Below are 14,626 nucleotides of genomic sequence, written 5' to 3' on the forward strand. Positions count from 1 at the left end.
TAGCTTTTTTTACACCGTTTTTTTTTTTTTTTTACAGTGTTCACCGTCATGTGACATTTTTATAGAGCCGGTCGATACAGATGCGGTGATACCTAATATGTATACTTTTTTTTATTTATGTAAGTTTTACACAATATCATTTTTTAAACAAAAAAAAATCATGTTTTAGTGTTTCATTAGTCTGAGAGCCATAGTTTTTTCAGTTTTTGGGCGATTATCTTGGGTAGGGTATGATATTTGCTGGATGAGATGACGGTTTGATTGGCACTATTTTGGGGTGCGTATGACTTTTTGATCACTTGCTATTACACTTTTTGTGATGTAAGGTCACAAAAAATGGCTTTTTTTACACCGTTTTTATTTTTATTTTTTTACAGTGTTCACCTGAGGGGTTAGGTCATGTGATATTTCTATAGAGCCGGTCGATACGGATGCGGCGATACCTAATAGGTATACTTTTTTTTTATTTATGTAAGTTTTACACAATAACAGCTTTTATAAAACCCAAAAAAATTGTTTTAGTGTCTCCATATTCTGAGCCATAGTTTTTTTTTTTTTTTGGCGATTGGCTCAGGTAGAGGCTCATTTTTTGCGGTATGACGTGATGGTTAGATTGGTACTATTTTGATGGGCGTACACCTTTTTGATCGCTTGCTGTTGTACTTTTTGTGATGTAAGGTGACACAAAAATTGTTTATTTAGCGCAGTTTTTTTTTTTTATGGTGTTCATATGAGGGGTTAAGTCATGTGATATGTTTATAGAGCCGGTCTATATGGACGCGGCGATACCTAATATGTCTTACTTTATTTGGGGAAAATTATGTTTTTGTTTATTTTACTTGAAACTTTTAATTTTTGGGGGGGAAAACAAAATTTTTTCAACTTTTTTTCACTTTATTTTTTATCCCACTTTGGGACTTCAACTTTTGGGGGTCTAATCCTTTACAATGCATTCCAATACTTCTGTATTGGAATGCATTAGCTGTATGAGTAATATAGTGAGTATTAATCATACAGCTTCCAGCCTGTGAGATCCAGGTGGCTGGATCTCAGTCACGTCACAGGAAGGCAGCGCCGATGCCTCAGGAAGGCATCGAGCTGCCTTCCATGCCATCGGATCCCCCGTACAGCCCCACGGGCACCCGATGGCACCGCCGCCCGCAACATGAAAAGCCGCAAACCGCAGGTCTGAATTGACCTGCGGTTTGCGGCGATCGCTGACACGGGGGGACCCCCCTGCGCATTTAGCCAAGGTGCCTGCACCTTGTTCCGATCACTGCCTGTGTCCTTAAGTACCAGGACATCAAGGCGTACCTGTATGCCCTGTGTCCTAAAGAGGTTAAGGGGTTAAAGCACAATATGTTTATTTGTAATCTCATAAAGTAATGAGATGTGGGCCTACCATCTTTATCTGACAGTAGGCATCATTAGGAATTTAGTTTTCTCAGCCTGTAGTAGTTAATAAAGGACAATATATAGCCCTGGGTTAAACAGAATAACGCAATACAGGGAGTGCAGAATTATTAGGCAAGTTGTATTTTTGAGGATTAATTTTATTATTGAACAACAACCATGTTCTCAATGAACCCAAAAAACTCATTAATATCAAAGCTGAATATTTTTGGAAGTAGTTTTTAGTTTGTTTTTAGTTTTAGCTATTTTAGGGGGATATCTGTGTGTGCAGGTGACTATTACTGTGCATAATTATTAGGCAACTTAACAAAAAACAAATATATACCCATTTCAATTATTTATTTTTACCAGTGAAACCAATATAACATCTCAACATTCACAAATATACATTTCTGACATTCAAAAACAAAACAAAAACAAATCAGTGACCAATATAGCCACCTTTCTTTGCAAGGACACTCAAAAGCCTGCCATCCATGGATTCTGTCAGTATTTTGATCTGTTCACCATCAACATTGCGTTCAGCAGCAAGCAAAGCCTCCCAGACACTGTTCAGAGAGGTGTACTGTTTTCCCTCCTTGTAAATCTCACATTTGATGATGGACCACAGGTTCTCAATGGGGTTCAGATCAGGTGAACAAGGAGGCCATGTCATTAGATTTTCTTCTTTTATACCCTTTCTTGCCAGCCACGCTGTGGAGTACTTGGACGCGTGTGATGGAGCATTGTCCTGCATGAAAATCATGTTTTTCTTGAAGGATGCAGACTTCTTCCTGTACCACTGCTTGAAGAAGGTGTCTTCCAGAAACTGGCAGTAGGACTGGGAGTTGAGCTTGACTCCATCCTCAACCCGAAAAGGCCCCACAAGCTCATCTTTGATGATACCAGCCCAAACCAGTACTCCACCTCCACCTTGCTGGCGTCTGAGTCGGACTGGAGCTCTCTGCCCTTTACCAATCCAGCCACGGGCCCATCCATCTGGCCCATCAAGACTCACTCTCATTTCATCAGTCCATAAAACCTTAGAAAAATCAGTCTTGAGATATTTCTTGGCCCAGTCTTGACGTTTCAGCTTGTGTGTCTTGTTCAGTGGTGGTCGTCTTTCAGCCTTTCTTACCTTGGCCATGTCTCTGAGTATTGCACACCTTGTGCTTTTGGGCACTCCAGTGATGTTGCAGCTCTGAAATATGGCCAAACTGGTGGCAAGTGGCATCTTGGCAGCTGCACGCTTGACTTTTCTCAGTTCATGGGCAGTTATTTTGCGCCTTGGTTTTTCCACACGCTTCTTGCGACCCTGTTGACTATTTTGAATGAAACGCTTGATTGTTCGATGATCACGCTTCAGAAGCTTTGCAATTTTAAGAGTGCTGCATCCCTCTGCAAGATATCTCACTATTTTAGACTTTTCTGAGCCTGTCAAGTCCTTCTTTTGACCCATTTTGCCAAAGGAAAGGAAGTTGCCTAATAATTATGCACACCTAATATAGGGTGTTGATGTCATTAGACCACACCCCTTCTCATTACAGAGATGCACATCACCTAATATGCTTAATTGGTAGTAGGCTTTTGAGCCTATACAGCTTGGAGTAAGACAACATGCATAAAGAGGATGATGTGGTCAAAATACTCATTTGCCTAATAATTCTGCACGCAGTGTACAAGTATGTTCTGCCATGATATCACATGGGAACATTTGATTATATATACAGGTGAAACTCAAAAAATTTGAATATTGTGTAAAAGTCCATTTATTTCAGTAATGCAACTTAAAGAGGTTCTGTACTTTCATTTAACTGATGATCTATCCTCTGGATAGATTATCAGCTTCTGGTCGGCGGGGGTCCGACACCCGGGACCCCCGCCGATCAGCTGTTTGAGAAGGCAGCGGCGCTCCAGCAGCGCCGCTGCCTTCTCACTGTTTACCGCCGGGAGGCCGGCCCACTGGCGTCACGACTAGTATCAACTAGCGTGGGCGCGGCTAAGCTCCATTCAAGTGAACAGAGCTTAGTCAGCCCACTGACGTCACGACTAGAATCAACTAGTGTGGGGCGCAGCTAAGCTCCATTCAAGTGAACAGAGCTTAGCCCCGCCAACGCTAGTTGATACTAGTTGTGACGTCAGTGGGCCGGCGGCCCGGCGGTAAACAGTGAGAAGGCCGCGGCGCTGCTGGAGCGCCGCTGCTGGAGCGCCGCTGCCTTCTCAAACAGCTGATCGGTGGGGGTCCCGGGTGTCGGACCCCCGCCGATCAGAAGCTGATGATCTATCCAGAGGATAGATCATCAGTTAAATGAAAGTGCAGAACCCCTTTAAAAGGAATTGCATTAATGCAGCTTAAAATTAGAATTTTGCGAAAAGGTTCAATATTCTAGGCTCAAAGTGTCACACTCTAGTCAGCTAATTAATAAATATCCCCTGAGCAAAATGTACCTCAAAATTGAGACTTTGGGGTTTCATAAGCTGTAATCATCCAAATTAAACAAATAAAGGCTTTAACTATCTCGCTTTGCATCTAATGAGCCTATCTCATATATTAGTTTTACCTTTTAAGTTACATTACTGAAATAAATGAACTTTGCACGTTATTCAAATTTTTCGAGTTTCACGTGTGTGTGTATATATATATATATAAATAAAAGGGCTCTTTCACACGAGCGGATGCTGTGCGGGTAATCTGCTGCGTGAAAGAGTGCCATGCCCCATTCCGGACAGCAGAGACACGGAGCATTAACATGATTAATAATGCTCCATGCCTCTCTGTGATCTTTTTACTACAAAATCACAGTGAGATAAAGTGGTCACCGTGATTTTATAGTAAAAGATCACAGAGATGCAAAGAGCATTATCAATCATGTTACTGCTCCGTGTCTCTGCTATCCGGAATGGGGCTTGGCACTCTTTCACGCAGTGGATTCCACACACGGGATCCGCTCGTGTTAAAGAGCCCTAAGACTTGTAAATATCTGAAAGCTAAAGATGGCAGCTCATATGTGAACTTACATTCATACAGAAACAAACATTATTGTAAAAAAAAATAAAAATACACATGAATTTGGTTCTGGTGCAAAAAAATGCCAGAAAAACAACTGTGTGAAAGCACCCTAAGACTGACCTACAGTACTTTCACAATGAACTTACCTTCTCCAAGAACTTCCATAATAACGGCAGAGCATCCTTTCCTTCTTTCTGCTGAACAATATGCATTAAATATTCTATGGAGACCCTTTCTCTGCAGCTCCATATTTTGGAACAATGAACATGACTGTTCCACGGCAGTTCCAGTTTTCCTCCACTAGCCAATGGGTCGCCATACACAATCCTTACTATGGGGTTTGAACTTATTCGCTCATCTGTTCTGATGTAATTGTTCACAGCCACCAGATCCTCATTTAGGCGCTGTGTGTACAAAAAAGATAACCATTATTACTTATAATTATTACTAATTATCAAAAGTAAATGTGTCATTGATTACCCGATAAACGAGCAATATGCTTGCTTGTCGGGTGACTTGGAGCGTTTATGCGGCAAGTAAAATCTTAGTTTACACAGAGCGGTGTGCTGCTGACAAACAGGGATGTGTAAAGAATGAATCTGGATGAGGATGACCAATCGTAGTAGTGATCATTCATCCCCATACATAGGGATTTCCTGCATGTAAATGCAACTGAAAGAGCTGGAAATGACTGGGAACAAATGGTTCATTCCCAGTCATTGCCCTGTGAATCCAGCCATGTAAATGGGCTCTTAGTCATAAACTGGCAGCATATTTAATAAAGGCTTTTACCTTCAGCACAGGTCCAATGACCATTAATGCAAAGTGTTTCTCCCAGCTGTTTCTCATGTCTTTTGTTGACCACACTTCATCAAAGTGAACAGGCCCTGATGGTATATAATAACATTGATGGATACTTAGAATTAGGGCTGTAGAAGTTATGCATTTGTGTGTGAAAAATGTCCCTGGACACTGTAAGGTAACATACATCAAAATGTGAACTTACACTGTCCGCGCTGATCGGGATTCAGCATTTGACAAAGTACAAGATGTACAATGATGGTGGTGTCATCTGCACTTTTTCCAAGAGTGTTTCCCAGATGTTCTAGATCTTTTTCTATGTGTTGGAAAAGGAAACTTCTAACATCTGGAACAGGTGGCTTCAGAATGTGGCTTAGACTCTGTTACAGAAGAGAAGAGTGGATTCTTTCTACATGATGCGGTAAGGTCTTTGGAACATAACCTGCCTCCTTCACAAACAAAAAACAAGATTTTTTGGGACTTTTTGGACCTGTAAAATCTCTTTCTCGCTATATTCATTAGGGGACACAGGACTGTGGGTATAGCTGCTGCTGCCACTAGGAGGCGACACTAGGCTAAAAAGTGTTAGCTCCTCCCGCCGGCTATACCCCCTCCAGCCTGGAGAGAGCATCCCAATTTGTGCACAAGAAGGATGAGGAAAAGAAATCAGAAATGGAATAACATAACAATAACCAGTGGGTCCGAACCCAAAACTGAGGACCCTGCCAGTTAAACCGCCGTCAAAGGGTGGGAGCTGTATCCCCCAATGAACTCAGCGAGAAAGATTTTACAGATGAGTCCACAAAAATCTTGTTTTCTCACTTGTATCATTGGCGGACACAGGACCGTGGGACATCCCAAAGCAGTCCACGGAGAGGGAGAAACCACACGCCCATGGAAGTCACAGCTGCAAGAGTCTAAGACACCACAGCCCATAAGACCTTGCGGCCCAGAGCAGCGTCTGCCAAAGCAAAGATATGCACCTGGTAGAACTTGGTGAACGTGTGCAAGGAAGACCAGGTTGCCGCTTTACACAACTGTAAAGCAGAAGCCTGGTGGAAACGGGCCCAAGAAGCGCCTAACGCCCTGGTCGAATGAGCCGTTATACGGAGGAGCGGAGCCTTGCCCCGGGATAGCGGATCCACCTGGCAATTGTTTCTTTTGGAGGATGCCAAACCCTTGCAAGGACCCTCAGGAATAATGAACAGTGAGTCGGTACGGCGAAACGACTCTGAAGCAGATAAATAAATCCGCAGGGCACGAACCACTTCCAGCTGGTGGAGGGCCCGTTGCCTAGTATGTTGAGGCGAGGGACAAAATGAGGGGAGAACGATGTCCTTTTTGACATGTAAGGTGGAGACTACCTTCGGAAGAAAGGAAGCCACGGGGCAAAGCACCGCCTTATCTTGGTGCAGAATAAGAAAAGGCTCCATACAGGAGAGCACCGCCAATTCCGACACGCATCTGATGGAGGTTAGCACCACCAGAAAGGCCACGTTCCAGGAAAGAAGGCATAGAGAAACTGTGTCAAGAGGCTTGAAGGGAGCTGATTGGAGAGAACCAAGCACAAGTTTAAAATCCAAAGAGGGTAAAGGCGGGCGATAAGGAGGGACAGTGTGAGCCACCCCTTGAAGAAAGGTCTTAACCGGGGCCTTTTGCACCAGAGGTCGCGGGAAAAAGTTTAAAAGCGCTGACACCTGCCCCTTTAGAGAACTAAGACCAAGATCCAAATCCAGCCCCATTTGCAAAAAGGTGAGGATTGTGGGAAGGAAAAAACGGAGCGGAGGGTGGAGATGTTCCGCACAGAAGTGCAGGAAAGATTTCCATGTCCTGTAATATATCTTGGACGATGCTGTCTTCCTGGCCTTAATCATGGTGTGAATTACTCCAACGGAGAAACCATGCCACTTCAGAATGGCGGTCTCAATAGCCACGCCATCAAACATAGCGATTCTAAATGCTGGTGGAAGACAGGTCCTTGAGAGAGAAGGTCGTTCCTAAGTGGAAGAGGCCACGGAGCATCTCCTAGAAGAAGTATGAGATCGGTGTACCAGGCTCGGTTCGGCCAATCAGAGGCAATGAGAATCGTCTGGATGCCCTCCCTCTTGATTCTGCGAAGGACCTGGGGTAGGAGAGGAAGAGGTGGAAGATGTACAGAATGGAAACGCCGTCCCTTGGGGCCACCAGTGCATCTACTGCGCATGCCCGGGGATCTCTTGTCTGCGAGATGAAGGTGGGAAGCCTGTGGTTGATCCTGGATGCCATCAGATTCCTATCTGGACGGCTCCAATGGAGACAGATGTAGTTGAACAACTCTGGGTGCAAAGACCACTCGCCTAGGTCTACGGTCCTCCGGCTGAGGAAGTCCGCCGTCCAATTCTGCACTCCTGGAATGCAGACCGTCAAAAGAGCTGGTACTTGTTCCTCTGCCCACCTTAGAATCTTGGCCAACTCCGCCATTGCTGCCTGACTGCGGGTTCCCCCCTGATAATTGATGTATGCCACCGCTGTGGCATTGTCCAACTGGATCCGGACCGGCAGGCCCCTCAGGAGAGGAGTCCAATGTTACAGGGACAGTTGGATGGCCCGAAGTTCCAGGATGTTGATGGGCAGTCTAGACTCCAACGGAGAATATTTGCCTTGGACAGTTCGAGGTGAGAAGATTCCGTCCCATCCAAGGAGGCTGCCATCGGTGGTGATTACCAACCATGAGACCGGAAGAAAAAATTTACCGGAATCCAAGGTTGGAGTTGAGAGCCACCACCTGAGAGCCGACCGCACCTGCAGGGGAAGGGAGATGATATGGTCCAAGGAACTCGGCGTCTTATCCCAGGATGATAAGATTGCCCGCTGGAGAGGACGGGTGTGAAATTGCGCAAATGGGAGCTCCTCGATGGAAGAGACCATCATACCTAATTACTTTTAGAATGATCCTTCACAACGTGTTGAGACACAATTTTTTTGAATTTTTCAAATGATCTCTAGGATCAATGGCTGTCTCTAAATTGACAAGTGTGATGATGTGTTTAAAATAAAACGTAACATTTATTGTATTAATTGATAAAATGCTTAACATAACACTCACAATTAAAATTATCAGCTCAGCTTGTAATCTGTATGATGTTTTTTGTTTTAAGTAAACTTCACAGTTATTAATTTTTAGCGTCTTGGGGGTACCTCTTGGAGGTGCTGCCAGCTATCTAATATTATAGTATATATATAAAAGCTCTGCTTTGACTGCTTTATATTTAGCAGCCCCTGCTCGTGCTGTGCTGCTCCATCTCTGTTATACCACTATTTTGTGGTCCGTCACAGGAGTTGGCTAACTCTCCCTCCTATCTATTACTAACTGGTAGCTGGCGTGCTCTCCTCCTCACTGTCCCCTATATGACTGCCTAACTGGTGGACATAGTTATGGAGCTTTACAAGCTGATGCTGTTTAAAACGAACACTTTACAGGACACTGCCCCCCGACATGTTTCGCCAAATAACTTGGCGTCTTCAGGGGAACGGGCATCATACCTAACACTCACATGCAAAACCAGATCGACGGACGTCTGCGCTGGAGGAGAAGACGAACCGACCGAAAACCATCGGGGAGAGGATCAGCCGCGATGTCCTGATGCAGTCAAAGGGCCCATTCAGAGACTGCCTTAACTACCCACGCTTAGGCAAAAATGGGACGAAGCGCAGAGCCATCCGCCGCAAAGGCGGACTTAGTAAAAGACTCCAGGCGGTGAGCCACAGGGTCCTAAAGAGATGTGCCATTGGCCACGGGGATAGCAGTATGCTTAGTGAAGCGCACGAGTGGCGGGGACGCCTATTTTGCAACCAAGTCTGGCGGAAAGGGGTATAGCAGATTCAGGCTCTTAGAAGCGCTGAAATGACGATCTGGAAGGTCCCATCCATTGGCAATGACGACAGAAAAATTGTGGGAAAGGGAAAGGCCTTAGGGGCTTGTCTCGAGTGGACAAAAGAGACTCCCTGGCAGCTAGACAAAGGAGAGTCATCCTGAACCTGGAAGGTGTCCCGGACAGCCACGACCAGGCGATCTACCATGGAAGCAATCTTAGAAGATTGTTCCTGATCCAGATCCGAGTCTGAATCAAGTACCTCCCCTTCGGACAGTGTCTCGCCTGGGAGGGAGGACATAACCGAGCGTGGCCTTGGGAGAGGTGGAGACACCGAGGCATCAGAAGAGGAATAGCGTCCTGTTACGAGCCACTTGTGCAAAGGTCTGCCCCTGGGTTGGTCGCCCGTGGAAGGCACGAGATGCGCAGGTGAGGACTGGTCAACCAATCGTCCCATGAGAGAAAGGGTGGATTGGGAAACTCTACAGCCCGGGACAGGGCGCGGGCCTAATCCGGTTCCACAAGGCCAGGGGGGCAGTGCGGTTGCTTGGGCAGGATGGCTAGGGCTGGTCTGGGCGCACGGCACGCGGTACAGGGAGTCTGACTGGCCGCAAGGAAACTTGAGCTTAGTGGGTGGGGGTTGGTGGCAGGCGAGCATCAGTTGTGGGTTCGGACATGGCTCTAAGAGCTGGTCCCAGGGCTGGAGGGATATAGGGTAGTCCTACCAGACAAGCTGCAGGTGGAACCAGGTCCTGAATAGAGATGGCCCAATAGTTCGCCGGCGAATAGTTCGCCGGCGAATAGTTACCGGCGAACATAGCTTGTTCGCGTTCGCCGCGGCGGGCGACATATGCGATGTTCGGTCCGCCCCCTATACATCATCATTGAGTAAACTTTGACCCTGTACCTCACAGTCAGCAGACACATTCCAGCCAATCAGCAGCAGACCCTCCCTCCCAGACCCTCCCACCTCCTGGACAGCATCCATTTTAGATTCATTCGGAAGCTGCATTCTCAGTGAGAGGAGGGAAAGTGCTGCTGCTGCTGATTCAATAGGGAAAGCGTTAGCTAGGGCATTATTCTGTGTCCACAGACTCATCTGCTGTAAGGACAGCGTCCTGACAGCATCCCAAAAAGCCCTTTTCAGGGCTGGTACATCAGTCTGCTTTTATTTTTATTTTTTATATATATACATATATTGCAGTTGCCTGCCCGTGAGTGAGAGGCTGCAGGCTCAGTCACAGACAGTACTGTGTGCACACCATTCATACAGGATGTGACAGAATATACCTTGCAGATAAAAAAATTATATATTTTTTTTTTCTGTGATCTAATCCCATTTGCAAGCCCACATAGACTGTATTGTGTCCACTGGCTAGTGGCTAGACCTCCACTTATAACGTTACAGGGTGTCATTTACTCACAAATACCTTGCAGATAAAAAAAAATTATATTAAATTTTTTTCTGTGATCTAATCCCATTTGCAAGCCCGTGTGTGTCAGGCCCACACAGACTGTATTGTGGCCACTGGCTATTGGCTAGACCTCCACTTATACCGTTACAGGGTGTCATTTACTCACAAATACCTCGCAGATCAAAAAAAAATTATATTTAATTTTTTTCTGTGATCTAAACCCATTTGCAAGCCCGTGTGTGTCAGGCCCACACAGACTGTATTGTGGCCACTGGCTAGTGGCTAGACCTCCACTTATACCGTTACAGGGTGTCATTTACTCACAAATACCTCACAGATAAAAAAAAATTCTATTTAATTTTTTTCTGTGATCTAATCCCATTTGCAAGCCCGTGTGTGTCAGGCCCACACAGACTGTATTGTGGCCACTGGCTATTGGCTAGACCTCCACTTATACCGTTACAGGGTGTCATTTACTCACAAATACCTCGCAGATCAAAAAAAAATTATATTTAATTTTTTTCTGTGATCTAAACCCATTTGCAAGCCCGTGTGTGTCAGGCCCACACAGACTGTATTGTGGCCACTGGCTAGTGGCTAGACCTCCACTTATACCGTTACAGGGTGTCATTTACTCACAAATACCTCACAGATAAAAAAAAATTCTATTTAATTTTTTTCTGTGATCTAATCCCATTTGCAAGCCCGTGTGTGTCAGGCCCACACAGACTGTATTGTGGCCACTGGCTAGAGGCTAGACCTCCACTTATACCGTTACAGGGTGTCATTTACTCACAAATACCTCGCAGATACAAAAAAAATTCTATTTAATTTTTTTTTGTGATCTAAACCCATTTGCAAGCCCGTGTGTGTCAGGCCCACACAGACTGTATTGTGGCCACTGGCTAGACCTCCACTTATACCGTTACAGGGTGTCATTTACTCACAAATACCTCGCAGATAAAAAAAAATTCTATTTAATTTTTTTCTGTGATCTAAACCCATTTGCAAGCCCGTGTGTGTCAGGCCCACACAGACTGTATTGTGGCCACTGGCTGGTGGCTAGACCTCCACTTATACCGTTACAGGGTGTCATTTACTCACAAATACCTCGCAGATAAAAAAAAATTCTATTTAATTATTTTCTGTGATCTAAACCCATTTGCAAGCCCGTGTGTGTCAGGCCCACACAGACTGTATTGTGGCCACTGGCTAGTGGCTGGACCTCCACTTATACCGTTACAGGGTGTCATTTACTCACAAATACCTCGCAGATAAAAAAAAAATTGATTTAATTTTTTTCTGTGATCTAATCCCATTAGCAAGCCAGTATGTGTCAGGCCCAAACAGACTGTACTGTGCCCACTGCCCACCACTTATATAGGGTGGCACAGTACCTTGCACGCATAGTAACATCTATCAGGCCACGCCGTAGGGGCCGTCGTGTTCGTAGTGCTGTGATTTCCACTGGCCCTGGAATAATGCCCAGTGTTCAGAGGCCACGTACCCTGAACCCAAAAAATTCTGAGAAAATAGTTGACTGGCTTACACAGGACACCCAATCTTCAACAGCTTCCGCTAAGAACCTTGACGCACCATCCTCCTCCAGCTCAGCTTTGGTCACCTGCTCTCAAGTTACCACTCTCCCGCCCGCCGCCACCACCACCACTACCACCACAGCCACCACAGCCGCTTCACTTGATCCATCAGAGGAGTTATTTACACATCATTTGGATGAAATTAGTGATGCGCAACCATTATTGCCAGACGATGGAGATAACAGGGGTATGTCTCAGTCAGGCAGCATTACACACATGGACGTACAGTGTGATGATGATGATGATGATGATGTTGTACCCGCTGCTGCTTCCTTTGCTGAGGTGTCAGACACAAGTGAAGTGGTTGATGATGACGATGTGTCCGTGTAGGCCACGTGGGTGCCTGCTCGAAGAGAAGAAGAAGAGGGGAAAAGTTCAGAAGGGGAGACAGAGAGAAGGAGGAGATGAGTTGGAAGCAGGGGGAGGTCGTCGCAAGGAGCTAGTGGCACAGTCAGACAGCATGTATCGGCACCCGGGGTCAGCCAGACAGCACGCCAATCAACACATGCAGCTGCCACCACCAGAATGCCGTCATTGCAAAGCTCAGCAGTGTGGCATTTTTTTGTGTGTCTGCCTCTGACAACAGCAATGCCAGTTGCAACCTGTGCCAAAAGAAACTGAGTGGTGGGAAATCCAACACCCACCTAGGTACAACTGCTTTGCGAAGGCACATGATCGCACATCACAAACGCCTATGGGATCAACACATGATGACGAGTAGAAGCAGCACACAAGCTCAAAGCCACCATCCTCCTCCTGGTCCAGCATCTTCAGCCACGTCAACCACTGCTGTCCTCCTTGCCCCCTCTCAACCACCCGCCACTCCGCCTTCAGCAGTTCCATCTCATCTGCCCACAGTCAGGTGTCTGTAAAGGAAATGTTTAAGCGTAGGAAGCCAATTTCCCAGAGTCACCCTCTTGCCCGGCGTCTGACAGCTGGCTTGACGGAACTCTAAGCCCGCCAGCTTTTACCATACCAGCTGGTGGAGTCTGAGGCCTTCAAAAAATTTGTCGCTATTGGGACACCACAGTGGAAGATACCTGGACGAATTTTTTTTTCAAAAAAGGCAATCCCAAACCTCTACTCAGTGATTGAAAAGGAAGTCATGGCATCTCTGGCATACAGTGTTGGGGCAAGGGTCCATCTGACCACTGATACCTGGTCTTCAAAGCACGGTCAGGGCAGGTATATCACCTACACTGCGCATTGGGTCAACCTGCTGACGGCTGACAAGCATGGAATGCGTGTCTCTGCAGCGGAGTTGGTGACACCGCCACGACTTTCAGGCAGGCCTACTGCCACCTCCTCTACTCCTCCTACTCCTTCCTCTTCCATAACCTCCTCGGCTGAGTCCTCTTCTGCTGCGGCGTCTGGCTGCACATCAACTGAATCCCCCCAGCTCCCCAGGGGCTATTCCACATCCCGGATACGACAGTGTCACTCTGTCTTGGGGTTGACTTGCCTGAAAGCAGAGAGCCACACCGGACCAGCACTCCTGTCCGCCCTGAACGCACAGGTTGATCAGTGGCTGACCCCGCACCAACTGGAGATCGGCAAAGTGGTGTGTGACAATGGAAGCAATTTGGGGGCGGCATTGAATTTGGGCAGGTTGTCACATGTGCCGTGCATGGCACACATGTTAAATCTCATCGTACAACGCTTTGTGTCTAAGTACCCAGGCTTACAGGATGTCCTCAAGCAGGCCAGGAAGGTGTGTGGCCATTTCAGGCGTTCCTACACGGCCATGGCGCACTTTTCAGACATTCAGCGCCGAAACAACATGCCAGTGAGGCGCTTGATTTGCAACAGCCCGACACATTGGAATTCAACACTCCTAATGTTCGACCGCCTGCTCCAACAAGAAAAAGCCGTCAACGAGTATTTGTATGACCGGGGTGCTAGGACAGCCTCTGCGGAGCTGGGAATATTTTTGCCACGTTACTGGACGCTCATGCGCAATGCCTGTAGGCTCATGCGTCCTTTTGAGGAGGTGACAAACCTAGTCAGTCACACCGAAGGCACCATCCGCGACCTCATTCCATTTGTTTTCTTCCTGGAGCATGCCCTGCGAAGAGTGCTGGATCAGGCTGTAGATGAGCGTGAAGAGGAAGAGTTGTGGTCACCATCACCACCAGAAACAGCCTTGTCATCATCGCTTGCTGGACCTGCGGCAACGCTGGAAGAGGAGTGTGAGGAAGAGGAGTCAGAGGAGGAATGTGGCTTTGAGGAGGAGGAAGACCAACCACAGCAGGCATCCCAGGGTGCTCGTTGTTGTCACCTATCTGGGACCCGTGGTGTTGTACGTGGCTGGGGTGAAGAACAGACCGTCAATGACATCAGTGAGGACGAGGAACGGGAAATAAGTAGCTCGGCATCCAACCTTGTGCAAATGGGGTCTTTCATGCTGTCATGTCTGTTGAGGGACCCTCGTATAAAAAGGATGAAAGACAACGACCTGTACTGGGTGGCCACGCTACTAGACCCCTGGTATAAGCAGAAAGTGGCAGAAATGTTACCAAATTACCGAAAGTCAGAAAGGATGCAGCAGTTCAAAACAAA

At 46.6% G+C, this 14,626-nt stretch overlaps 1 protein-coding gene across 1 annotated transcript in view; it reads right to left on the reverse strand.

Annotated features, from left to right (window-relative positions):
• Window positions 1-14,626, reverse strand: part of LOC121008305 (E3 ubiquitin-protein ligase RNF213-like) — a 393,898-nt gene that overhangs the window by 59,742 nt on the left and 319,530 nt on the right. The window contains exons 32-34 of the mRNA XM_040440760.1: window positions 5,409-5,583; window positions 5,195-5,289; window positions 4,549-4,806 (exon numbers count right to left, since the gene is read on the reverse strand). Of these exons, the coding sequence (XP_040296694.1) occupies window positions 4,549-4,806; window positions 5,195-5,289; window positions 5,409-5,583 (528 nt within the window). The remainder of the gene's footprint in view (window positions 1-4,548; window positions 4,807-5,194; window positions 5,290-5,408; window positions 5,584-14,626) is intronic.

Source organism: Bufo bufo, chromosome 1 (genome assembly GCF_905171765.1).
Source record: "Bufo bufo chromosome 1, aBufBuf1.1, whole genome shotgun sequence".
Lineage (NCBI taxonomy): Eukaryota > Metazoa > Chordata > Amphibia > Anura > Bufonidae > Bufo > Bufo bufo.